Consider the following 25618-nt stretch of genomic DNA (forward strand, 5'->3'; position numbering starts at 1 on the left):
AAAATACAATATATTGCTGAACTATCTACAAAATTAGAAACTCTACTATCTGACCGTTAATAAACAGTGTCCTTTTCATAGACACAAAACATTGATTGAAACAGCTGTATTGTCATGTCTAATATTTTATAAAATTCTACGATTCAAAATACCAATGGTCACTATGTTCTTTTAACAAAAAACCATTCCTAAAATCTAAAGCCTTCTGCACTGGCCTTCCAACTAGACATAACTCACTTATTTGAATCCAAGAACCAACACACCTGCACAAAATAGTTCGTCGCTTCTTATGATAAAGAAGAACACCCGGTCTAACGTTTAAATCTTTCGTCAGAGGTGTGGCAACATTGTTGGACACTGGAGGCTCTAATTTTTCTAACTTGACAGTCTTAGAACCCCACTTAGTAAATAATGGTATAGCACCGTGCAATCCACGCCATCTATTATACAGATCAATGGCTGTGATCTTGTTCCAGTCAAACTTCCCGTACGAGGAGTCAATCTTTGGAGCTTGAAATAAAAATTTAAATCACAAATCAATTGAATTGTCTAGTGGCAAATTTGACTGATGATGAACAAAAAAGGGGAAAGACTTCAAACAGATTAATTATTGGTGGTTTGATTTATAATTGAAATGAAGCGAAAATGTATAACAGTAGTTAAAACTTTTAGTTAAAATAACCAGACACGTAAAGACACGAAAAGACACTAATAAAAACCCAAACATTTCGGTTTCCTATCTGGAGCCATTTATGAATGAAAAAACCTAGTCTTTAAAAATATAAATGTCTTTAAAAAAAATAAGAAAGGAAAATTGAAGTAATCTTTGTATTTCAAATTATGTCCAAGATAAATGCAATTATGTTTGAAAAAGTGAATGAAATTCCTATTTCTTAATCTGGCGGAAGTAAATTGATTTTTCAAATCAGCACTAATATTCCCAAGATTTCTTTCATGATGTTGACCTTCTTAAATTTTATTTAATTTTAATGAAATAGCTAGAAAGTGTTTCAAACTATATTAGAAAAGCTATGGAGCTACGATTATAAAGTAGTATAAGAAATTAAAAAAGTTTTTATTTTACTGCACTAACCTTCAGGTGAAAAGAAGATCATTTTTTTCTATCATGTTCAAGAGTGTGGAGAACAATTTCGAGGATATTTTTGAGTGTTCAGCAACGTGGAGAACAATTTCGAGGATATTTTTGAAAGTTCAGCAACTTTAAAGCTACTCATTGTTTGATGGGTGATGTTTGCCATTTTTGCAGTACTCCTTATTTTTTTAAAGGACTTGCTTATTATTGTGCAAAAATCAGAATCAATGCTTTAACACTGAAACGTCAAAATTGTAAAAAGTGGACTTGTTTACTTTGGCATATGAAAGATTCAATAGTAGAAGAAATGGAACACAAGTCATGAAAAAGTAAATAAATCCACCAATCGTTGACCCCACCCGGCCTCAAAATACATTAAACTTTGAGCATACCACAGTTAAAAGCATAAACCGGTAGTCAGGGTCGTCACGCATGGGGGGGGGAACGCCGCCAATACTTTTGGTCATTCGGTAAAAAAAAAATCGGTAAAATCATGGCGCTTTGCACCACGATTTTTCCGACGCCGTTAAAATTCTTTGTTCGTTTTAATAAACACAACCAAAATACTGACCCCCCCCCCCCAAACATTTTGGCTAGTAACGACACTGCCGATAGTAAAAAAAGAAAATATTGTAGCATGTATTATAAATACAACAACGGTATCTATGCTACGACAGAATTTGATATGAGCAAATTTTATTTCCTTTAAAAGCAAGTAAACTGTTGTTTCATAATTATTTTTAAGCAATATTCATACGGTTAAAACAAAATCTGACAAGAACGTTTAGCACAGTCATTTCACATAATGAGCGTACTATCAAAGTAATCAGAGTATAGTTTAAACTCATGAACTTAAGTTGGAACACTGCTGTCCTTCATAATTAACAGATAGATTCTCGGTCAGTATGACAAATTTTAAGCAAAAACAATGAGCAAAATGAAACAGGTGGGTTTGGTTTGCTATTGCTATGAAAGGAGACAATACTGGTTTGAAAAGCTACTTCTCTTTCTTCTTTAGATTCTTAACGTTATGCCTTTAAGGATTATGAGTCTATTTCTATGTGCAAAACTAAAATTGTAAAAAAAAATGGAAGTATTTATGAATCTACCATAAAAAGTTACACAAGGAAAATTTACAAATTTTTTTTTCTATCGGTACAAGAAATTATTACTAAAACCCAAGACCTGATGTAATTTTTCGCCTTTTTTAATTAGATTCCACACCTTCAATACAAATCAAAGAAATCTCAGGGAGCAAAAACCTTCCTTTTCTACATTTTTTTAACACCACCGTTAAGAATAAGATAATATTTATAATTTTCAAATGCTAACAAACAAAAGCTATTTTCAACTTTTATCTTTCATCCTAACGTTTTTTCTGTCTGCATATTTTTAGAAATGAAGCAGGATTTACTAAGTTTAAGAAACTTCTTTGTTTGATTTTTTTTTTTATTATTACAGGCTTCACGGCTCTATCATAAATGATGATTTAACGCTAGTCCTAGTAGTTACCTCATTTTCTAACACTGAGGGTACTTGTTATACTTTCTCTTGAACGCGTCAAGGGAAGGATTTTTCGGGATTACCTCTGCCGGCAATCTATTCCATGTGGCAACCGATCACCGGGCGAAACTTGTTTTCAGATATTCTTGGTGGGGAGTGCCCTGCTCCAGCTAGTCCTGACGAGCTGTGCTTGGGCGAGTTGATTGAAAGGGCTTTGTTTTATCAGGAATGAGCTTTGATAGCTCCTCCGATGGACGGTTATGCAAGTACTTATATAAAACCAAAATTGAAGCCACATCGAAACGTTCCAGGATCAGCTGTGGGGTTTTAGCTTTCGTGTTGCCAGAGGTTGCTGTACACACTGCTCTATTTTGAATATGTTGGAGTGGAGCGATGTGGCTTTTTGGTGCACCAGCGAAGAGAGGACATGCATATTCCATGACAGGTCTGATGCAAGAATTGAAAAGTGGCAGAATAGAATCATCAGGGAGAAGGCTTTTGCATCTTAGGATAACTCCTGATTTTTTGTTGCAAGAGGATCTAATTTTACTGAGATGCTCGGTCCATGAGAGATCCGAAGAGAAATTAACTCCAAGTATGCGCAGTGTATCAACTCGCGTTATTACCTCTCCTTTGAAGACGAAGTCAGGATGAGCCATCATATTACGCGCCTTAGAAATTAGGCGCTCTTTCGTTTAATAAACTTCTTTGTTTGATTAAAGAATAATTATTTTATTTGTAATCCCAGAGCAATGCCCTGGAATCGTTTCTTTCATTATTATAACAAAATGCTTTGACAATAAATTACACTTGGAATTAACAACTTTTAGCATGGGTTAGAAAAATTGATACACATTTAGTAAAACTATCAAATCATTTGTATATATAACATTTTGGTTTCCGTAGCATCTCCAAGATTTTTCTCTTTTACAAATATTTTCGTATCTTCTATAATTTCATTAAAAAACCTGAAGTTCCCAGTGAAAAGTTCTATTAAGAGTTATTTTTGTGAGATTTTCTTGGAAAAAGGTCATTTTTTGCAACAAAATCTACAGAGCCGAAACTTCGGTTCCCTATCCAAGTCTTGAAATATTTATAAGGTTCAGTATTAAGGTAGATAAAGCCAATCTTTGGAACAATTCGAGGAAATTATGCCCAAAATAGCTAAAACAGATAGTGCGTTCGGGCATTCCAATATTAACCTGTCCGACAAGACCGATTACTTACCCTTAAGGTTTCACAAAACGTAAATGACGTCAGAGGGTAGTAAGATTACTACCTAAAATAGTCTGGATTAGTTGTCGGATAGGTTACACCTGCTAACCCAGGAAAATGCAGGATAACAGAGGATAACTGATGTCATATCTAAACTAAAAATTCAATCTATATAAAAAGTGAAAAATATGTGAAATTAGATGTAGAGAACAAAAGGGGACTGTAATTGTGCAAGGGGGCACACCTTCAGGGGTTAGTAAATAAGCTATGCTTATAGTGGAGCACACGTGATTAATGTTGTTATTTACCTAGTTGCCTATACCATTTCAGGTAACAAGTTGCCTTAAGAGTATTTGTTGTTATATTTTGCGAGTTGCATCCCAAGAAGTTAAAATTAAGCGAATAAGACGGATAAGAGATGCTCAAATGCACTCAGTGCTTAAGAAATAAATTCGTGGACTAAGTTCTACTGTGTGCAATGAATTAGATATTTTAGCAATTGCTGATTTTTTCTAGAAAATGTGATTTCCATGTGAAGTAGCAGTTAAAACAAGCCTACATAAATTTATTTTCAGCTTTTACTAGAGATTCATTATATTTATCGTAATAAATAGGTCTTACCGAGTTTTAGCGAAAAGGAAAATATTCAGTTAACCACGGAGTTTATACTATATTCCTTTTTAACTTGATCCGCTTTAACACTGAACTTTCAATTTACCATTAGAACTTACCTAGCGTGACCCCATTTTCTGACTGAGGAACAGCATTAGCCAGCTTCTGTGCTAGATCTGGCAGAGCATCATCAATCAGCTCTGCACCCAAAACAGCCATCTGGGGTGTAAGTTCTTGTCGTGTAATATTTATAGGAACTGAGATCTTCTTCTGTGAGACAATTTCACCTACGTCAAACCTACTTAGATTAACCAAGCAGTAACTTCATATCGTCCTATCCGAGCGATAAGGGGACGCGCACAAAAATGTAAATTTTAAAGTAGAGTGAAAAAATGTTAATGTCCTTGCTGCAAAGTTCACAATGAGCCTAATAACTAGGGGAAAACAGCGTTCGTTTCCACCAATCTAGGTCACAAGAATCAAGTTCAAAACTAAACAACAAATTAGAAAACGCTATGAGAGACATAACAACCGATATACCTATTTCCAAATTGAGGGAATATAGACAAATAGGCTGGAACTTTTACTCTTGAATCTATCGTTAGAATGTGTCTATTTTGGATGTCAGCCTATATCAAGCAGCTTATTTAGGTCTTTACCGCAAAAAGTTGTGTAACTTTTTTGTAATTAGTTGCAGGCTAGACAAAAAATAAAACTTTTGCTTCACAGTGATTTACTATGAATAAAATTAAACTGTTATTACTATCAAGTTAAAATAAAAGCCTTTCAGCAAGACATTTCTGCCCAATCGACCGGGGCGGAAATGTGACGTCAGTTTTAGGAAGTAAACGGTTTAGTAGGTCAAGCGTGCAAGTATGCAAGTATTGGCTAAGTTTCGAACAAAATTCTGGCAAAAGTGACACGTTCACAAAAACTTACTTTTATTTTGTTTATTCGAAAGGTCTTTCTCTTTCTCTCTTTCTCTAGCTTTGATCATTATACAAATATCTATGGAAAAAATGTCAAAGTCCTACATTTATAAGCAAACAAGTATCTCTTTACCAAGGCTACTACTTATTTAGGGTTTGAAACCCATTGCTTGTTTAATTTTCATGGTTTTCTAATATGTAATAGTTTTCAGTCACGAGTAGCACCTTTTCCAAGCACTTCATAGATTGGGTTGATACTTTTTTAAATAAGTTTTCCTTCAGAATTTGAATAATATACGAAATATACAGCTTAGACTGAAACTTAAGTTAACGCTGAACACGACTTTTCCAATAATATAAACAATAAGTAAAAGTAAGACTATGGTTGTCAAAACACACATACCTAGGAAAAGCTTAGAATAAAGCTAGAAGAGTGAAAAGCTTGTTCAGTGTGGTTCTTACTCAAACCAAACACATTATATTGGCAAATGGGCTTTACTTTCCACCATAATTCATATCTAAAGATTTCTGAATTGTTCAGCGTAAATCGGAAGCTTTTCTGTGCCCAGCCAAAAGAACTGATAAAATAAAAAAAACGGATGAGCTAACGATTTTGCTGTTAGGGTCTCTTTAAAATCCATGCTATTTAAAATAAACAACGAATTTTAAAATTTTCAGGTATTTTTCTAGTTTAAATTAAGAAATTAGTACAAAACTAAAAAAAAAAAAATATAAATAAAAAACATCGTAGCATAACACAACGTCTATTTTAGCTCTCATTTTGACATTTTCCTATTAAAAAATCATTTGAAACAATAGATTAGTAAATCACCTTGTATAAATTCATTAAATTTAGATTTTTATTAGTTTAAACTCTATTCAATAAGCAATTTTAAATAAACTATTTTAAAACAAACTCACGTTTAAAAATAAATCATTTCAAAGATAAAAAAATAATTTTTAAAATTAGATCAACACTTCAACCACATCAACTACTTGACAATACATCACTAGTTTTGCAAGAAAGATTGTCATAAGATGTATGGGTCGCTGGCTCTTTAAACAGAAAGAATCAGAGGAAAATTTGATTTATAAAGTAACCATGATCCATGGCCTAATACAAAAAAAAACCGAGACCCTGAGGATAATCCTAGCATTAACCCTGTAGCACCTATTACGTGGAAGTTCTACAATAGGATAACTCATGTTGCATGGCTGGCCACGACCAACCAAGATAATATCATAAACACTGGTACTTTTGATTATTCACCTTCAACTAAAGCCCGTCCTAATCTCAATTTTATCGTCAGTATTCTTATTGTTCCTTTAAAAGAGAAAATTTTACCTATGAGGATGTATTTTCATTAGAGTAACACCAACTTCCTCATCTCCAGCCATTAGTGCATGCATAATTGGAGCTGCTCCTCGCCATCTGGGTAATAGCGACGCATGAATATTTATCATTCCGCTAAATAAAGAAAAAAAAAATCAGAGACAACACAGCATTTCCAATAATCCAAGAAATTAGATATAAATAACCTTGATTATAGGGAATCGATTGGATATCAATTAGATATAAAAGAAATAAAAGAAATAATCAAAGAGATTTAATCAAAGAAACAGAAATTGACTCCACAAGTTTTAGAAAGTTTGATGGATAGAACTTGCGGTCCTTATATTACCTAATCAAAGATAATATAATTTTATGCAATTTCCTTGTAACTTCTCCTCTGCTTAACACAGTAGCTCTCGTTGTTGTAAATAACGACACCATCTATTTGGATGTTAAGTGTAAGTTTTTAAGTATGAAAAATGCCTACTACATTGCTTCTTATCTAGCTAATTTTAGGATATAGGAGAATATAACAGAACGGTTCTCAATGACTGAAGGACATTATAATTTACAAGCATATTTCCAGGCAAGTGTTCCCATTAAAACACTCTAAAGTTTCATTCTTGTATAATTTTTAAGAAAAAAAAGTACAAAATCGTATCTTCGAATCCCCCCCCTCCGCGGAATAGCAATAAGCTTATGATTCGTTGAAATTAACGCCAAACAATCTAAAATAAAATACATACCAAACAGCGAGTAGCACCCGAACAATTGATAAGCATGGGAAGAGTACTATCCATTCAAGAGGTTAAAAAATTGCAAAAAATCGCTAAGAAGAATCTAATTTTGAAAATAACCCACAAATGGAACTTCAAACCATACTTTGCAACTAGACCTGTAAGAAGACTAGACGTTATTCCAAAGTATCGTTACGAAGTATTGCAGTAAACAATTTACAATTCTAAATTATCGCTTAACATACAAACACATGGTGCTGTGTTGCAATTTAGAAATATATTTTCAGAACAGAAAAGGAAAAATATTAATGCTCAAGACTATACCAGCAAACTAAAACGGTTCCAATCAAGCAATTTCGGATTAAACGAAGGAATTTTTGGAGGTTTTGAGAGTTCAGATGCAAAAATAGATTAAAAAACAAATTTTTAGAAAATTAAGCAGCTTCGACTAGGAATAAATGAGGACAAACAGGCGATTTTGGATATCCAGACAATCTTTCAAGTCGATAGCCTTCCTTTGCCTACCCAGTATCATTAGCAAAATCCTCGGTGGATGCATATAATGCAAGCCATGGTGATGACAGTTGTCAAGTATAGCTCTAAAACATGGGGATTGTTAAATATTTTCCAAAAGAATTTTCCAAGCACTTTTTCATATTCGTTTGACTGGCCGTGTACCAAACAGTAAGCTGTACAAAAATACAGTTCTAAGCCACTTTCTAGAGCTATACTGAAAGAAGGATTAAGATGGCTAGGTCAGTGTTTCCAGATGAAGCAAGACAGATTACCAAAGACTCTAGTTCTCGGAGCTAAAGGAAAAGCAGGTCACCCTCAAATTGGATGAGAAGAAGTCAGAAGAAAGGATTTAAAGGAAATTGGAACTAAATAGGAAGGATAAAGAATGAAGCTTTGGGTAGATTAGGGTGGGAAAGAAGCAAGCACAGCTGCTTTGGCCATATTTGTCCTAGCTCGGGGTGATTTATTTTTAGTAGAAGTAGTACCATCCTTGTGCTATTTTTACAAAAAGAGCACAAAATCACCCTTTTGGCCCTACCCACAAGTATAGAAATAAACTTGGGATTCACAAGAAATAGCAACAAACAATTCAAAATAAAACATGTTTCCAGCGAATAATAGCGGTTGAATGGTTGATAAACATGGAAATAACCAGATATCCATTTCCATGAAAGTTCGAAAGCTTATTAAAGAAAAGAATGTTAAAATTTAAAGTTTGAAAATAACTTACAAAGGAAACATCGAAATAATACGTGACGGAATTAAGTGCCCAAAAGAGACAACAACTCCAATATCATATTCACTTGCTTCTAGGTCTTTTACAGGCCATTCCCGACTTTGAAGCTCTTCTTTGGTTACAATCTTCGCTACAGGATTCGAAAAAGTATATTTTGCTGATGTTACAACGTCTACTCGGGATATATACCGTCTCCGTCTTCTGAAAATATAAGATATATGCGCACAGTTTTAGTGATTCCATACAATGGGACCAGTTGTAAAGTCTGACGATCAATGATAATGTAAGGAAAAGGCTACACCCAATAAATAATATCCCTAGGTTATAAACCGAAAATCAAGAAATAGCATTATATTGTCTTAGCAAAAATAATGTCAATATCGAATCAGCCAGAGAAATTAAAAATTTAATATCAATTTAATTTTTTTTTTATGCAAGTCAATAATTTCAAATAAGTTGTGTAAATATTAGCATCTCGACGGTCCATTGGAATAAGGAAAACTTTCAATAAGACCTTTCAGACGACTTCAGGCCCCTACAACTAGTGTTTCCTGGCAGAAGCAAAAAGTTATTCTAGGTCATACACAATAAAACAATTTAAGTTACTAGCTGTGGCTCCGGCCTTATTTCCTGAAAATTTAAGCCTAGATCACTGACAACATAATCTTCATAAAACAACTTGCATAAAGTCGCTGCAGTAACTTATATTCGTTGCATAAAAACATCAAGAAGCTCATGTGATGCATGTTTTCATCTTTTCCTCAGATTAAAACTTTCATCTTATTGTTTATTGGTTTTATTATTTATGTTCAAGCAATAACACGAATTTCAAATGCAATTCGTATTAACCTTTAGTCTAGTTTAGGGTCTTGACCATAGGGTAAAAATCAACATTTTTCAGAACACAGACAAGCTCAACAGAAAAGTATAAATAGTAATAGCTAAAACAGTAAAAATCTGAACGAAAAACTGGCAATTCCGTTTGTTATTATTCATTCGGCTTTTTAGTATAATGGTGTACTATAGTTCAACTTACAATCAATAAATGAGAAACACCCCAACCAACAACAAAAAGTTATTAGTCCGAAATAAAGGTTGTTTACGGGTTGTGTTTAGGATGACTTCAGTATAGATGACAAAAGTTACACAGAACTTCAATCCATGTGATTTATAATTCCCCTCCCTTTACACCCAAATTTTTAGGCAAAAACGAATTATACAAAAATTCTTGTTTTTATTTACATGGTCTTGAGAAAAATCCTCACCCTCCCCCGCACAAGTTTCCATGAATTGGCACCCTCGCTTTTCCAGTCTCATCCCATTGAAGTTTGCAGTTATTAGTTTCTTTCATTCCTTTAGGCTTTTATTTCTCAGTTTCTGTTTCATCTTTTTTCTCTATTATTTTCTTTAGTTTTTCCTTTTCTGGCATGTTGATGCTTTATTTTTCTTATATCTTATTCATCATGAGAATCAATAGAAGTCAGATCTATAGCTCTTTAGGAAACTATCATCAGTTGATATCCGTTACTTTTTCTTCCTCAAGCATCCAGCATACCCACCCCACAAAATCTGTAACAGTTTAGATTCTTTCACTGATGTTCCTTTATTCTTTCCTCTTTCTGTTTGTTTTATTTTTCATTTCAAAGGCTTCTTTTCTTCCCTTTAGTGATAATTCCAGTATCTGCGTTTTACTTATCTGATATTACGCGGTTCTTACGTTCTTCCCTCTTTGCTTTCTCAGACTGTTAATCCTCTTTTTTTTTGAAATTTCATCTATTTATGGCTGAGCTTCTGATCAGGCTTCATTTTCAAGTAAATCATTTCTATTGCTCTGAGAAGAGCCAAATTACGAGCAAAAATGACTCGATGATGATATCGATCGGTTATGTGTATTATGTATGGGTTTTTCTATGGGCTCTGTCAGCTTTCTTCCGATACTGACGGCATGCCATTTTCAATAGGTCATGAAGGTGGCTCAGAGCAATTTCGTCCAAGGTGACCAGGTTTATTGTACTTCCCCACGTCATCATCTACCCTTGTTACTAAATGCAAACTTTCATCTCATCTATCTGGACAAAATGGTGTTTTTTTTTTGTTAATATGCATTGTTGTAGAAACATGTTTGTGAAGTTTCTATGCAGCCATTCCTGATCTGCTGCTCTCCTTTAAATTTGATTGACACTTCCAAAATTCGAAAGGCTGAATGCACAAGCGACACGCCAGTCTCCAGTGTACCTTACCTACTTTAACAAAAGCCCATTTATTCTGATGAATCTCAGCTAAATCATACCACTGTTTGTTTCCGTCTTCGTGTATAAATCTTTCCCTGTCAACTCATTCAAGAAATTTCCCAAGATCATCTGCATCTACGGACTTGACATACATATTCTATATGATTTTTTAGTTTGACGATTTGATTAAAAGAATTTACTCATTTTGGACTCCCAGCTTGTTCAGTTATCTCCAATTCATCCCGAGAATCCTCATCAGAAAATGCAGAGAAACAAAGAAAGGCTGATTTTTTTTTTCCAGTGCTCGGACCCTCCTATTGCACCAGCCATTTCCCAAAACACAACATTAAACCAAGAACACACTAGAAACCAAAATAAACCAAAATAAAAACACAAACAAGTCTAGAAACAAGAAAAAGATAATTTTTTACTATTTCTAGCTCACTTACCAGTTTTCTTACTACCAAAAAAAAAAAAAAAAAAGAAGAAAACGACGAATAACAAAAAATAATAAAAAGTAAAATAAAAAAAATTGATTTAAGAAAACTTAACAGAAGGTATCATATATCATATCCAAGATTAGGAACCTACTGTCCATGTTTATAAAAGAATAGATACATTTTAGTCAAAATAATTGTCCAAGGTTAGGCACTATCCGAGTACTGGACGCATTAATCTAAAAAAATCTGTTCATATTCTACCTAGCCAAGTACGCTACACAAAAAACTCAGAATTTACCTCCAAAAAATAGCAGAGATTAAAAAAAAAAGACCTAAAAATTACTAGGTAGCCCACTACAATTAAGAACCTAATTAACTTAGCTTATAGGCTATCAAATATTGCTGGTTGGGTAGAGCTGGTTCTATCCTAAATAGAAACACTAAGTGATGATTGACTTGTAAATGCCATGCACAAAAGCTTGAACATTGGGTTCTAACTTCAAGCACTAAGCCAATCATGTGATAAAACATCAACGTTTCACTGATTCTAACACTTTCGGAAAAGCTTGCATCCAACTATGCATAAATGACAGATTTATGAATTATACAAATTTTTGTTCGTTTTATTAATGTCGCACTTGTATTTCAGGAATGGAAATTTGAACTCATCCTACAGATAGGAAAACTGTTGTTCTAAGCTTCCATCTTTTCTATTTCAATAAGTTATGCCTTAAATCTTCACTTTGATTGATTAATTATAAATTTTATGGTTGGTTGAAATTGCTAAACGCAACAATTTACCAACAGAATTATGGTTCCATCCTTCGATGCCTGCATGATTGTATCTAAGGTATTTACTATGGTATTTAAAAAATACCATAAAAAATACCTGCATTATGGTATTTATTATTGGTACTATAGTCATTCTTAAAGTTGTTTAAAGTCTTCACTCCGTGTTGAAACAAAATGATGATTTACAGGGGAAAGATCTAACAGGAAAAGTTTTGTTTGAGGAAAAAATAACCTCCATTTTTTTTTTAGCAATTGAATCTGGCCTAGATACCTTAACGTTAGTATAAAAAATACCAATCATATCCACCTTTGGTATGACAGGTAGAGTAACAAAAAGTAACTTAGGAGGAAAATCAAAGACGCAGCTAGGATTATTAGTGAGAGCGCTTTAAGCTGGGTAGAAAAGTGGAAGGGCTTATACAAGAAGTTTTGAGTGATAGATCATAATAGAATAGGAGAAAAATAAGGGAATTAAAGAATACATTAAATAATGAATTTAGGAGATGTGAAACAAAGGTGATGGATAAAAGTGCTGAGAATCTGGAAGATGCACCAAGGCAGCAAAAAAGTAAAACATAATCTTTTGGCATGTTAAGAAATCGAGAGGAAGTAGTTAGTCTGGAATTATTCCAGTTAAAGGCAGGAACAAGACCTCAATCAAAGATATGGAAAGTGTTAAAGAGAGGAGGGAAAAACATTTTGAGAATGTGTTAAACGGGTAAAGTTGCACGAAATGATATAGAAAAGAACTGAACATGAATTGTAGGTTGCTAGGAATAAAAAGGACAAAATTCAAAGGTGAGAAATGATCGATCGCCAAAGGTCGTTCCTTTTGGCCGTTCATATGGGGCTGGACGAAAAGCAAGTTGTCCCTGGGTGGGTTGGGAAGGAGTCATGAGGAAGGTCATTAGCATAGATTATCAACACGTCAAGAAGAAATAATATACTTCCCCACTGAATAAGTGCCAAATAGGAAGTGAGTTGAACAGTCTTGAATAATGTCTCTCTGCAAAAGAAAAAGAAATACTTACAGTTCTTTAACTAGTGAATTTAGAGTAGGAGCTGCAAAATCATCATTGCCAAAAAACAAAATTCTCCAAGTAGATAATTCTCTTTGTTGCCCATTACTATAGATAAATCTTGAGCTTTTTATGCATGTTTTTAAGTCTGTAAAGAAAACTAAATTAAATTCAGTCTTAGCAGCATCTAGATTAAATGCTTATGTTCCCAACAGTGGGTTGATTTCTTATTCCTAGCAAACAAAACAAAAAAATATGTGCTGAAGATTGTAACAGTAAAAACTAATCACTGTCCAGCTTCTACAAGATTTACCTCTAAACTATTAAAATTGATTTAAGGTGTAAGGTCAATAAAGGATATAAGGTCAAAAAAGTTAAAGGTCAATAAATTTATAAGGTCAATAAAAGACCATTTATCGTAAAATTTTCAAGAGTTAAGAATGATGGACAATCAGCTGCAAACAATTAAGAAGCGTAATTCGGCAAATGTGATCACTTAACCTTTATTTTTATGTGTTGGCCTTTTTCATTATAGAGATGCTTTTGGGCCTCCAACAACGAGAGATATCTTTTGCACGGGCAAATGGTTGTTGTTACAACTTGAAGCATTAACTTAACACAAGTTTTCACTACGTTTAACTAAACTTAGTGGAGCTTTCCTGAAATTTTTCCTAAATCTCAATTGTCATATTCAATCAAAATTTTCCCCATTCAAATGAATTTTCACATTGCATCTGGTGGATTGCAGTGCTTTCCTTGACATTTTGAAGATTTTCTATTGTGAGATTGTAGTATATTAAGAGAAAGATTGCTATTCAATTTTTTTTTTGGTTTTCAAAGATAAAGTTTGCATGAACTGTGCTTGTTGCAGTAAAATTTAAAATTGGAATTTGGAGCTACACAAAGTTCTCTCAATCATTTTTACAAATATAAAGGCATTTAGAACTTCAGCAAAATCTTTTTTAAACATTGAAGGTTTATTTTAGAAATATCTCAACAACATCTCAACAATTTATGCTTTGTGTGAATATGTTGTATAGCAGTTACAAGCTTCTGGTTACTGTTTAATTGCGTGATATAATTATGTTTTATGCGAATATGTTTCATTAATTCATTCATGGAAATTCCTGTTTTTTTTTTTTTTTTTACTTTGACATGTCATACAATTTTATTTGTAATTATCTGCAGTCTTCATCCTTTGGTTCAGGCATGCAAAACAGGGTTCTGAATTGAATTATTATTCTAATAATTTTTGTGCAATTTTCAAATAAATTGCCTATCTTTGCTAATGCTCCCCTGTAATAATTGTTAGGCTATGCACTTGCTTTGGTTTTAATTCTATTTATTTCATTTTAAGAGAAAAAAAAATTGAAACAAGCTTGCACTTTTAACTTATATTTGACACAAAATAATTAAAAAGACATGTTTATTGGTGCATCTGCATTCCATAGCGTTTGCCCACTCCTTCAGAACATAAAAAGTTTAACTTCATGGATAGAGGAATACCTGAGTAAAATCATAGATGAGGGTTTGTCTCTATCTTGGAAGAAAATACAGATTGGATCCAGAGCCTAAATTACGACCCTAAAAGGTTTTTCAAGCCCCTATCTATGCTTTTTGTCTTTGCATCCAACTGTTTGAGTCATTTTTACAAAAATAAGGCTTAAAACACTTTCCATGGAAGAGGATGTATACCTTTGCTGTAGATTTGTTTCTGAAACGTTCATAGTAAAACTGTCAATAAGAACGCTTTGCTGGTGAGTTAGGTATATGAAACTTTTGGGAATGGTTTTAGAGCCTGAATTATTGGTTGGCAAGGTAATTTAGGACAAACCTCTAGCCCTTCCCTCTCTATAGGGTATTGACATTTGATGTACTCGGGCAAACTTTTGGGTACATAATTAAGAATTTCAAAGATAAATTTACAGCCTAAATAAGGAAGGAAGAGCATATTTGGAGCTTCATGGTAATATTTTTTCCAACTTATCTACCAACTTACTAGATAAGGTAAAGGTACTGATGATTCAACAGTGCAATTTTGGAACCCCTGTCGAAATTTTCCTTCAAAACGGAACAACTCTGCTTAGCCATGACTAGGAGCATCATCTCTTGAAGCCGTAAACACCTAGAACCATGTCATAGGAATATCAAAAGTGACCCCCCCCCCAAAAAAAAAAAAAAATCCTAAGCTATGTTTTGGATGAAACTAAGAATCTGCATCTGAAAATAAAACAAATATAATTCATAAATCAAATATAATGACAGTAGACTTCTTAAATTTCTTGAAATCCACTCCCATTTTCCTAGATCCATACCAGGGCGCTTCTTATCAAAGGAGTTGTCGTAGAAAATTCAAAGATGGCTCATTCAATTGCAAATTGGAATGGCTAGTGCCCTTTTTAATATTCGAAAATGATTGGGAGGCAACTAACATCCCTTCCACGCCCACCAGTTCTCCAAACACATCTAATCAAAATTTTGAGATGACCATTTTGTTCAGCGTTGTTGATTTCCAGACAGAAATTATGTTTTCGAGGATGATACTCCCCCACAACCTTCAGGGCAAGGGCTGTAAGTTATGTGCTGGGGGCATATAAGGTTTTTATAGAAATCGTTGTCATAGAAACTTCAAAAAAGGCTCATTCGATTGGAACTTCAAAGGGATAGTGCCCTTTTTAATAGTCAAAAGCGATTGGAGGTCAAATAATCCCCCCCCCCATTTTCCCAAAACACATCCAATCAAAATTTTGAGATAGCCGTTTTGTTCAACGTAGTGTTAAGTTCTGGAAATTAGGTCTTTGAAAATGACAACCCCCCCCCACAGCCCTTGGGGCAAGGGTTGTAAGTTATGCCCTGAGGGCATATAAGGTTTTTATAGAACGCGTTGTTGTAGAAACTTCAAAAAGGGCTCATTCGATTGGAAATTGAAATGACTAGTGCCCTTTTTAATAGTCGAAAGTGATTGGAAGGCAACTAACACCCCTTCCATGCCTACTATTTCCCCAAACACATTCAATCAAAATTTTGAGATAGCCATTTTGTTCCACGCAGTTTAAAGTTCAGGAAGTTATACCTTTGAGCAGGACACTCCCCCCACAGTCTTCAGGGCAAGGGTTATAAGTTATGCCCTGGGGGCATGTAAGGTTTTTATTGAAATCTTTGTCGTAGAAAGTTGAAAAAGGGCTCATTCGATTGTAAATTCATAGGGCTAGTGCCCTTTTTTAGTCGAAAGGGATTTGAGGGCAACTAACCCCCCTCTCATGCCCACCTTTCCCCCAAACACATCCAATCAATTTTTAGATAGCCATTTTATTCAACGTAGTTGAAAGTTTTGGAAATTAGGTCTTTAAGGATGACAACCCCACCCCCCCCCACATCCCTCAGAGCAAGGGTTGTAAGTTATGTCCGGGGGCATACAAGGTTTTTATAGGAAGCGATGTTGTAGAAACTTTAAAAAATGTCCATCCAATTGGAAATTGAAAGGGCTAGTGCCCTTTTTTAATAGTCGAAAGTGATTGAAGGGCAACTAACCCCCTCTCACGCCCACCATTTTCCCAAACACATCCAATCAGTTTTGAGATATCCATTTTGTTGAACGTATTTGAATGTTCTGGAAATTAGGTCTTTTAGGATGATAACCCCGTGAGAGCCCTCAGTGCAAGGGTCGTAAGTTATGCCCTGGGGGCATATAAGGTTTATATAGAAAGCTGTTGTAGAAATTTCAAAACGGGCTCATTTGATTGGAAATTGAAATTGCCCTTTTTAATAGTTGAAAGTGAGTGGAGAGTAACTAACCTCCCTCTCACGCCCACCATTTCCCCAAAACATTCAATCAAAGTTTAGAGATAGCCATTTTGTCCAATGTAGTTGAAAGTTCTGGAAATTATGTACTTAAGCATGACAAACCCCCCAGAACCCCCAGTGCAAAGGTTGTAAGTTATGCCCTGGGGGCATAGAACGTTTTTATAGATAGAGTTGTTGCAAAAACTTCAAAAGGGGCTCATTCAATTGGAAATTGAGAGGGCTAGTGCGTTTTTAATAGTCGAAAGTGATTGGAGGGTAACTAACCCCCTCTTATGCCAACCATTCCTCCAAACAAATCCAATCCAAATTTTCAGATAGCCATTTTGTTCAACGTAGTAGAAAGTTCTGGAAATTAGGTCTTTGAGGATGACACCCCCCCCCCAGCCTTCAGGGCAAGGGTTGTAAGTTATGCCCTGGGGGCATATAAGGTTTTTATTAAAAGCGTTGTTGTAGAAACTTCAAAAGAGCTTATTTGATTGGAAATTGAAAGGGTTAGTGCCTTTTGTAATAGTTGAAAGTGATTGGAGAGCAACTAACGCCCCTCTCATGCCTACCACTTCACCAAACACATCCAAGCAAAATTTTGAGATAGCCATTTTGTTTAACGTAGGTGAAAGTTGTAATTTATGCCCTGGGGACATATAAGGTGTTTATAAAAAGCATTGTTGTAGAAACACAAAAAGGGCTCATTTGATTGGAAATCGAAAGACCTAGTGCCTTTTTTAATAGTCAAAGGTGATTGGAAGGCTTGACATTTTTGTAGTAAAGATTGATGTGGATATTCTGTATTTTCTTCTTTTTTTTTAGACCAGGGCACTTCGTATCAAAGGAGTTGTCGTAGGAATTTCCAAGAGGGCTCAATCGATTGAAAATAGAAAGGGCTGATGCCCTTTTTAATAGTCAAAAGTGATTGGAGGGCAACTAATCCCCCTCCCACCCTCCCATTTGCCCATGTTTAAAAACCAAACGTTGCCTTCAGATTAAATCAAAATGTACTGTGATAATGCTAATTCCCAAAAAGGCATCTCAGCAGTATCCCAAGAACAACTGAGGGTATTATGTTCAGACTTTCGGGGCTACTTCTGCTCTTAAAATTTAACCCAATCAAAATAGCGTAAATGCATCAAAGCTATCAAAGAAAGTAAACAGATTTTGTAGCAAATGGTATCAAGTTTTCTATTTCAGGTCAACTAGAAGAGGTACGAAACTAAATTAAACACTACTATTTGTGTCCAGATTTTTAAAAGGGTGTATATTGTTAAAAATTGCTGAAAATTTTTCTCCAGCATACAAATAGCAGGTCAAACTATAAAGTCTTAAAAAAAAAACGAAAAGATTTAAAGTATTATTTTCTTTTTCCCTGAAAAGACTTTGTCAATATAAACAGAAATTAATTAACAAAACTGGGTTCTTCAAAGTTCCACAAAATGAGTTCTTCAAAGAAAAGTAAAGAACTTCATTGAACAAAAAATGAGCAAAAATAAAATCAAATAATCTACCAAGTGTGAAACTACCACAAATCAGCATTGATAAATAAATGAAACCTAAAATGAACAGAAATTACAACAAATAACCAAGTCAAACTCAAAACGAGCAGAAATTAACAAAAGTTGGGCTCAAAAGCCCCTATGCCTTCCGAAGGCCAGAACATAATTTGCACTTTACTAAAAAAAATACAAATGAATATGCATTGTCAGTTTAATATACATATACTGATATTTAGTAATCAAAATGTTAATATTATTTGATTTATTAAAGTTATAAAAGTAAAAACATTTATATTTTTTTCAGTAAAGTGCAAATTATGTTCTGGTCAGCTCAACTTATGTTAATTTCTGCTCGTTTTGAGTTTGACTCGGTTATTTATTGTAATTTCTGTTCGTTTTGGGTTTCATTTATATGTTGATGCTGATTTGTGGTAGTCTCACACTTGGTAGATTATTTCATTTTATTTTTGCTCTTTTTTTGTTTAATGGAGTTCTTTACTTTTCTTTGAAAAACTTATTTTGTGGAAAAAGTTTTTTTAATTAATCAAACCAAAAGTCTTTAAATTAGGACTTCTGGAGTAGAAAAACTGTTTTCTTTATAAAAAAAACTGTCAAATCATTGTTACCTTTACCCAAGCAAAATGATCCTTATCTAGAATTTTTTAGTAAGTCAGTTGGCAAGTTTTCAGTTTTCAAACGCTTTTGCTATCTTTGCAAATTTTATTTTGTGCCCTCAAAAGACCCTTAAAGTGACAGCTTGTTCCTTGTTAGAAAATTATTACCAGGAATCCAGAAAAAATCCTAAGTACATACTTGTCTCATTCCCAAAAGTAAATTTTTTTACCTTATCCTCCCCACCTCACCCTGATTGATAAATATATAACCTAGTCCATACTATGTGCTCATACTATATTTTTCAACAGCACAACTTTTTTCTTCTTTATTATTTTACAGCAAAAATCAATAATATTACAAGAAGAAAAGAGTTATAGTATCCTAAAAAATAGTTTGAATATCTATAGTAGGCTCTATATTTGTCCATTAGGAGGGGGGTGTTAAAAGAAGCAATGCACTTTTATTGTTGATATTACTAAGTATTTATCATTTTTTGGAGTAGTTTTCAGAAAATTTGGTAGCTATTTGTAAATAATAAAGGAAAAGCTGTCACTAAAGATCCCACTAAAATTTGCCAAGGACACAATTTCCATGTTTGGAAGGAATGAAAAGTAAAATACTCAGCAGTTTGAAAGCTATTCATCATTACAACAGTTAAATCACTAAGAGATCTCTATTATACCACCTAGAAGTGGATTGATCAACCATTAGGTTAACCTTAATTTTCTTAATAAGTATGGTGATCAGTTTGAATATTTTAACAATATATACCACTGATAATTTTTAATTCAGTGATAGCAATGGTGGAGCCTAATCATAGAAACAGACTTTAAGCTTGAGCCCAAACTCTAAGAATGCTGGTAAATCTCAGACATGGGATCTCAAACTATCTAAATCATAAAAAAATCTCTTATCATGGATACACTCAATATAAGGCAGGCAGCAGCACCAATTCACAAAAATGTTGGAGAGGGGGAAAGCAAAGAGTATTTTTCAAAATTCAGTGGGCGAGGCAAATTTCCCCAATACAATTACCAAAAAAGGTACTTACAAGCCTAGAAGAGGCGGGGCAAATGTATTACTGAAGATTAAGAATATGATTTTTGAAAGAAGAACCAAGCAATTTAAAAAAAAACCTTTAATTAGACCACTTTATAAGAAAAGTGATGAGAATGAGTGTGGTAATTATAGAGGCATTAGCTTGGTATCTGTTGAAAGCAAATTACTTAGTATGAATATACTTTTTAAACTTAAGAGATGCTGTGAATAGAGTTTTAAGAGAGAAATAGTGTTATTTTACAAAGGGGAGAGGATGCGTCTCCCAAAGGTTTAATCTTAAAATAATAATTGAGGAGTGCCTGAGTCATCAGACACCTTTATTCCTTAGGGTATAAGCCTAGGGTTCCAGCAATACATAAGGAAACATGCTAAGAAATCAATTTTTACTTCATAATATGTAGAATAATCCTAGTTAATATATATATATATATATATACATATATATATATATATATATATATATATATATATATATATATATATATATATATATATATATATATATATATATATATATATATATATATATATATATATATATATATATATATATATATATATATATATATATATATATATATATATATATATATATATATATATATATATATATATATATATATATATATATGCATATAACTAAACATCATAAGTGCCATCTACTAATTTCTCGCAAAACATAGTAATAGACAAATACTGATAATTTTAAGTTTGGTTAGATTAGTTTCTTAGCAGTTGGGTGTTTGTTTATAAATGATTTTCAAGACCTAGACTACTAATACTACTACTAATATCAACTCACCATAGCACTAAGCTGTCTGAGGTCAACACAGCTATTCACACTCCTCCTCCATCCCAATCTATTCAAAGTCTCCATTTTTATACCCTCAAAGGAAGTTCCCATTTCCTTTAAATCTTTCTTTATGATGTCCTACTATCCCAGACAAGGACAACCTGCTTTCCGTTTAGCCATAGACGGTTGGCCAAAAAGGACAATCTTTGGCAATCTGTCATCCATAATTCACACAATGTGCCCTAGCCACATCAACCTTTCTTTCATTATTGCCCTAGAAAATGGTATTGAACTGCATTTTTTGTACAGCCTACTGTTTGAAATACAGTCATTCAGCTGGGTACCAGACATAAAGACTTAAAAGTGTGATAGAACAACTGGAAATACAAGGAAAATAGTGAAGATAAAGGTTCTCCCCCTGCAAAAAATGTTAACTAGGATTAATTTGCATATTATGAAGTACCCTGGGCTTATACCTTTCTTAGGTATAAGGTTATATCCTTGTATGGTATAGTCTACCAGATAAACACATTAAAGTGCTATGCATAAGAATAACATTGCTGTAGTTAAGGTAGGATACAGGTTAGGGTAGTAGTTGGTTCTGTATTGAATCCATAGTCAAGAAGGGCAACATTGTTTCTCCATTTATATGGGTCATTTTGATGGGCTCTGCCTCAAAAGGCAGAGAAAAAACTATGGAAGAGCACAAAATCAAATGGGGAAGTAAATCTCTCTTAGACTCTCCAGGGTGAGAGGAGGTTGTAAGGCAAGATTTAAGGGATGTTGGAACTTCCTGAAAAGGAGTAGTTAGGGAGGCTTTGAACAGATTGGGATGGAAGAGTGTGCACAGCTGAGGTTGCAAAGGCCAGCATAGCAGTAAAGTGAGTTGTTAGCATGGGTAGCCTAGTTCTAGGCAGCCTACTAGACCTTTAATTAGCCTCTCAACTAAGTCTACAACATATTGCCTGTATGACTGACTTACATAATGCATTTTTCAAAATTTTAAACATTGGGTTCCAACTTCAAGCACTAAGCTTATCTTGTAATAAACCATTAATGTTAAACGGATTCTATTAATTTCCAAAAAACATGCATCCAACTATCCATAAATTTTCTGCTTAGAGCGCCATCTGATTGCTACAATGTTATAAGCTGAAATGAAACTTTCCATTGGACCTTCAATTCTAAACTCAGATTTGCCAAACTTGGTGCAAGTATGGTAATTTTTTTTCCTTATCAATTTATTATAATAGCTAATGGAAAATTATTTAGTTAGCTTTCCATGATGTTACCATAAATACTGAGAATAAACCTAATCTTTAATTGAGAATTCAGTTTTGGAACAGGTAGTGTTTGCAGCAACCTTACAATGGGATGTTTTCAAGCAGATTAAGCTTTTGTCAGAGTTACACTATGGTTACACCTGTTAGTAAGAAAAAAGCCAAGATTTATGAATGATATTTTTTTCTTGAATAATGTCAGTTATATTTCAAGAATCAAAAATTGAAAATTCGTCATACAGATAGGAGAACTGTTGATGTATGCTCCATTTTTTTATATCAAGAAGCTATGCCTTAAATCTTCACTAATATTGTTTAAAGTCTTAACTCTTTCTTGGTACCAAATGACTTTCTAGAATGAATGATCTAACATGATAGGATTTGTTTAAAGAAAAAATAGCCTCTGTTTTTTTTTTTTTTGAAAATTTGAATATGACTTAGATACCTTAATGTTAACATAGCCTACATCAAATATGACTTAGATACCTTATTGTTAGTATAAAAAATAATTAAACTGTAGAGTCCTAAAATCCATAAATTTATCATCATTTTCTTATGCTATGGCAAGAGCAAGGTAACCAAATAGGTTGCTTTTTCAATTTGGAAACACAGGCTTCAAAAAGAAACAATGCATTATAGTAATATTCTGAGAGATCCAACATCAAAAAATGATACCCAAAGAGAAAAAAACATAGTTAAAAATCATGTTCACTTAAAGAGTTTCCTTAATTACTTCCTTTAATTAGTTAATTACTAAACAAAGAGTAATCATCAATATTTTGTATATACCTGATATTTACTTTAAAAATTATATTGTACCAATGTTTAGGTTATGAAGATATCACAATAAGAAGAAGGTCAGAAGCTAAAGAAAATAGTACTAAAACATGTTTCTGCTGTGCTAATAACATATTAGGCCTACCATTTTTATTATCAAACGTGTTCCCACAAGCTAACAAAGAATTGTTTGTGAAGTTCTTTAATGATCTAAAAGGTTGTTGGGGAAAATGCAAAGGATTTTGAGGGTAAAAGTTAAAAAATCAGAAAATAAGAATTGTAAATTCCCTCATTATTGAAACAAATGTGGACATTCTTTGTGTTTCAAAGTTTAATGCCACCTTTTATGCTTCTTAAACTAGGATTATTTATGTATATGTTAACTAGGATTATTTTGCATATTATGAAGTACCCTAGGCTTATACACTCCTTAGTTGTATATATTATGAGCAAGCATATGATTCAGCTGATAAAAGAGCTTTAGAAAAGGTTCTATCCTTGTATTGTATGGTCTACCAGATAAACACAATAAAGTACTTTGTGCTATGCATAAAAATAACATTGCTGTAGTTAAGGTTGGAATTCAGGTTAGGGTTGTAGGCTAGTTGGTTCTGTATTGAATCCATAGTCAAGAAGGGCAACATTGTTTCTTCATTTATACAGATCATTTTGATGGGCTCTGCTTGAATAAGCAGAGAAAATGCAGTAAATACTTACCAAATCATATTATTGAGTTACAACAAAAGTGAATATACTACTCAAAGCCTTTTTTTCTGCTCTTAAGGAATACAATAATCATTTTTGTCAGAAATGAATTTTAGCCCCCACCCCTATATATATACCAATTCAGGGTATATATTAGCACATCAGGGGGGTGGGGGTAATTTTGTTTCTGATGTAAATGAGAGGTAAGTTTAAACCTTCCCCCACCACTAATGTGCAAATATATACCCTGAATTGGTATAGGCCTATATAGGGGTGGGGGCTAAAATTTGTTTATAACAAAAATGATTATTATATTCGTAAAGAGCATAAAAAGGCATCAAGTGGTATATTCACTTTAGTCATAACTCAATAATATGATTTGGTAAATATTTACCAAAAAGGCTATGGAAGAGCAATAGAGAATCATTTCTATCGGAAATGAATTTCAGCCCCCTCCTATAGGCCTATATGCCAATTCAGGGTATATATTTCTACCACCTAACCTAACCCTGAATTGGCATATATAGGGGGGGGAGCTGAAATTCATTTTTCAATAGAAATGATTATTATATTTGTAATTAGCATAAAAAAAGGCATTGAATGGTGTACTCACTTTATTCCTAACTCAATAATATGATTTGGCAGAACTTTACCAAGCACAAAATCAAATGGGGAAGTAAAACTCTCTCAGACTCTCCAGGGTGAGAGGAGGTTGTAAGGCAAGACTTAAGAGAAATTTGAACTTCCTGAAGAGGAGCAGTGAGGGAGGGTTTGAACAGATTGGGATGGAGGAGGAGCAGGCACAGCTGAGTTTGCATAGGCCAGCATAGCAGCACAGTGAGTTGTTGGCATTGCTAGCCTAGTGCTAGGCAACCAATGACAGCAGATGAAGATTTGCTAGATGTTTTCCAGAGAAATTGCTTAAAGTTGTTCTGGGTACCCAGCTGACTGACTGTATTTCAAACAATAGGCTAGGCTATACAAAAAATGTGGTTCAATACTGCTTTCTAGGTCTATAATTAAAGAAAGGTTGAGGTGGTTAGGGCATGTTGTGTGGATGAAGGATGACAGATTGCCGAAGATTGTTCTTTTTGGCCAACCATTTAGGGCTAAACACAAAGCAGGTCGTCCCCGTCTGGGGTGGGAGGATGTCATAAAGAAAGATTTAAAGGAAATGGGAACTTCGTGGGCGGGTGTAAAAAGGGAGGCTTTGAATAGATTGGGGTGGAGGAGGAGCGTGCGTAGCTGTGTTGGCCTCAGGCAGCTTGGTGCTGTGATGAGTTGTTAGTAGTAGTAGTAGCTAGGCAACCTAGGCCTGTAATTAGCCTCTTAGCTAAGTCTAAAACATATTGCCCGTATGATTGACTTACGAAATTCATTTTTCAAAATTTTAAACATTGGGTTCCAACTTCAAGCAGAAAGCTTATCTTTTAATAAACCATAAATGTTAAACTGATTTTATTAATTTCCAAAAAACATGCATCCAAGTATTCATATATTCTCTGTTTCAAGCGCCATCTGATAATTACAATCTTATAAGCTGAAATGAAACTTTCTATTGGACCTTCAATTTTAAACTCGGATTTGTCAAACTTGGCGCAAGTATGATAATTTTTTTAATCAATTTATTATAATAATGGTAAATTATTTAGTTAGCTTTCCTTGGTGCTACCATAAACGCTGAGAATAGACTTAATCTTTAATTGAGAATTCAGTGTTTGGATAGGTAGCGTTCGCAGCAATCTTACATCGGGATGTCCCGGAGCAGGGAACATTTTTTTTCTTGAATAATGTCAGTTATATTTCAAGAGTCAAAAATTGAAAATTCATAATACAGATAGGAAAACTGCTGATGTATGCTCCATGTTTTTTTTATATCAAAAAGCTATGCCTTAAATCTTCACTAATATTGTTTGAAGTCTTAACTCCTTCTTGGTACCGA

At 33.8% G+C, this 25618-nt stretch overlaps 2 protein-coding genes across 2 annotated transcripts in view; one reads left to right on the forward strand and one right to left on the reverse strand.

Annotated features, from left to right (window-relative positions):
* Positions 1-25179, reverse strand: LOC148943611 (methionyl-tRNA formyltransferase, mitochondrial). Its single transcript, XM_089101710.1, has 6 exons — positions 25047-25179; positions 13169-13304; positions 8669-8875; positions 6698-6820; positions 4543-4721; positions 1-510 (listed from the first exon to the last, which is right to left on the reverse strand). The coding sequence occupies exons 1-6, from the start codon at positions 25072-25074 to the stop codon at positions 137-139; spliced, it is 1047 nt and encodes a 348-aa protein (XP_088957836.1). The 5' UTR covers positions 25075-25179; the 3' UTR covers positions 1-136.
* The window catches only part of Rpe (ribulose-phosphate 3-epimerase), a 15227-nt gene continuing 14786 nt past the window's right edge, over positions 25178-25618 (forward strand). Inside the window, exon 1 of the mRNA XM_089101711.1 lies at positions 25178-25278. Within this exon, the coding sequence (XP_088957837.1) occupies positions 25222-25278 (57 nt within the window). The 5' untranslated portion in view covers positions 25178-25221. The remainder of the gene's footprint in view (positions 25279-25618) is intronic.

This window comes from Artemia sp. Qi Xiang Cuo, chromosome 15 (assembly GCF_049724085.1).
Source record: "Artemia sp. Qi Xiang Cuo chromosome 15, ASM4972408v1, whole genome shotgun sequence".
In the NCBI taxonomy this organism is placed as follows: Eukaryota; Metazoa; Arthropoda; class Branchiopoda; order Anostraca; family Artemiidae; genus Artemia; species Artemia sp. Qi Xiang Cuo.

Excerpts from the sequence above, each read along its gene's own strand:
- LOC148943611 (XM_089101710.1), bottom strand. The coding sequence starts at position 25,074 with ATGTTTAAAATTTTGAAAAATGAATTTC. Across the intron at positions 6,821-8,668 it reads ATTATTTCGATGTTTCCTTT|CGGAATGATAAATATTCATG; the intron begins GTAAGTTATTTT and ends TTCTTTATTTAG. Across the intron at positions 4,722-6,697 it reads ATGAAAATACATCCTCATAG|GTTTGACGTAGGTGAAATTG; the intron begins GTAAAATTTTCT and ends TAATCTAAGTAG.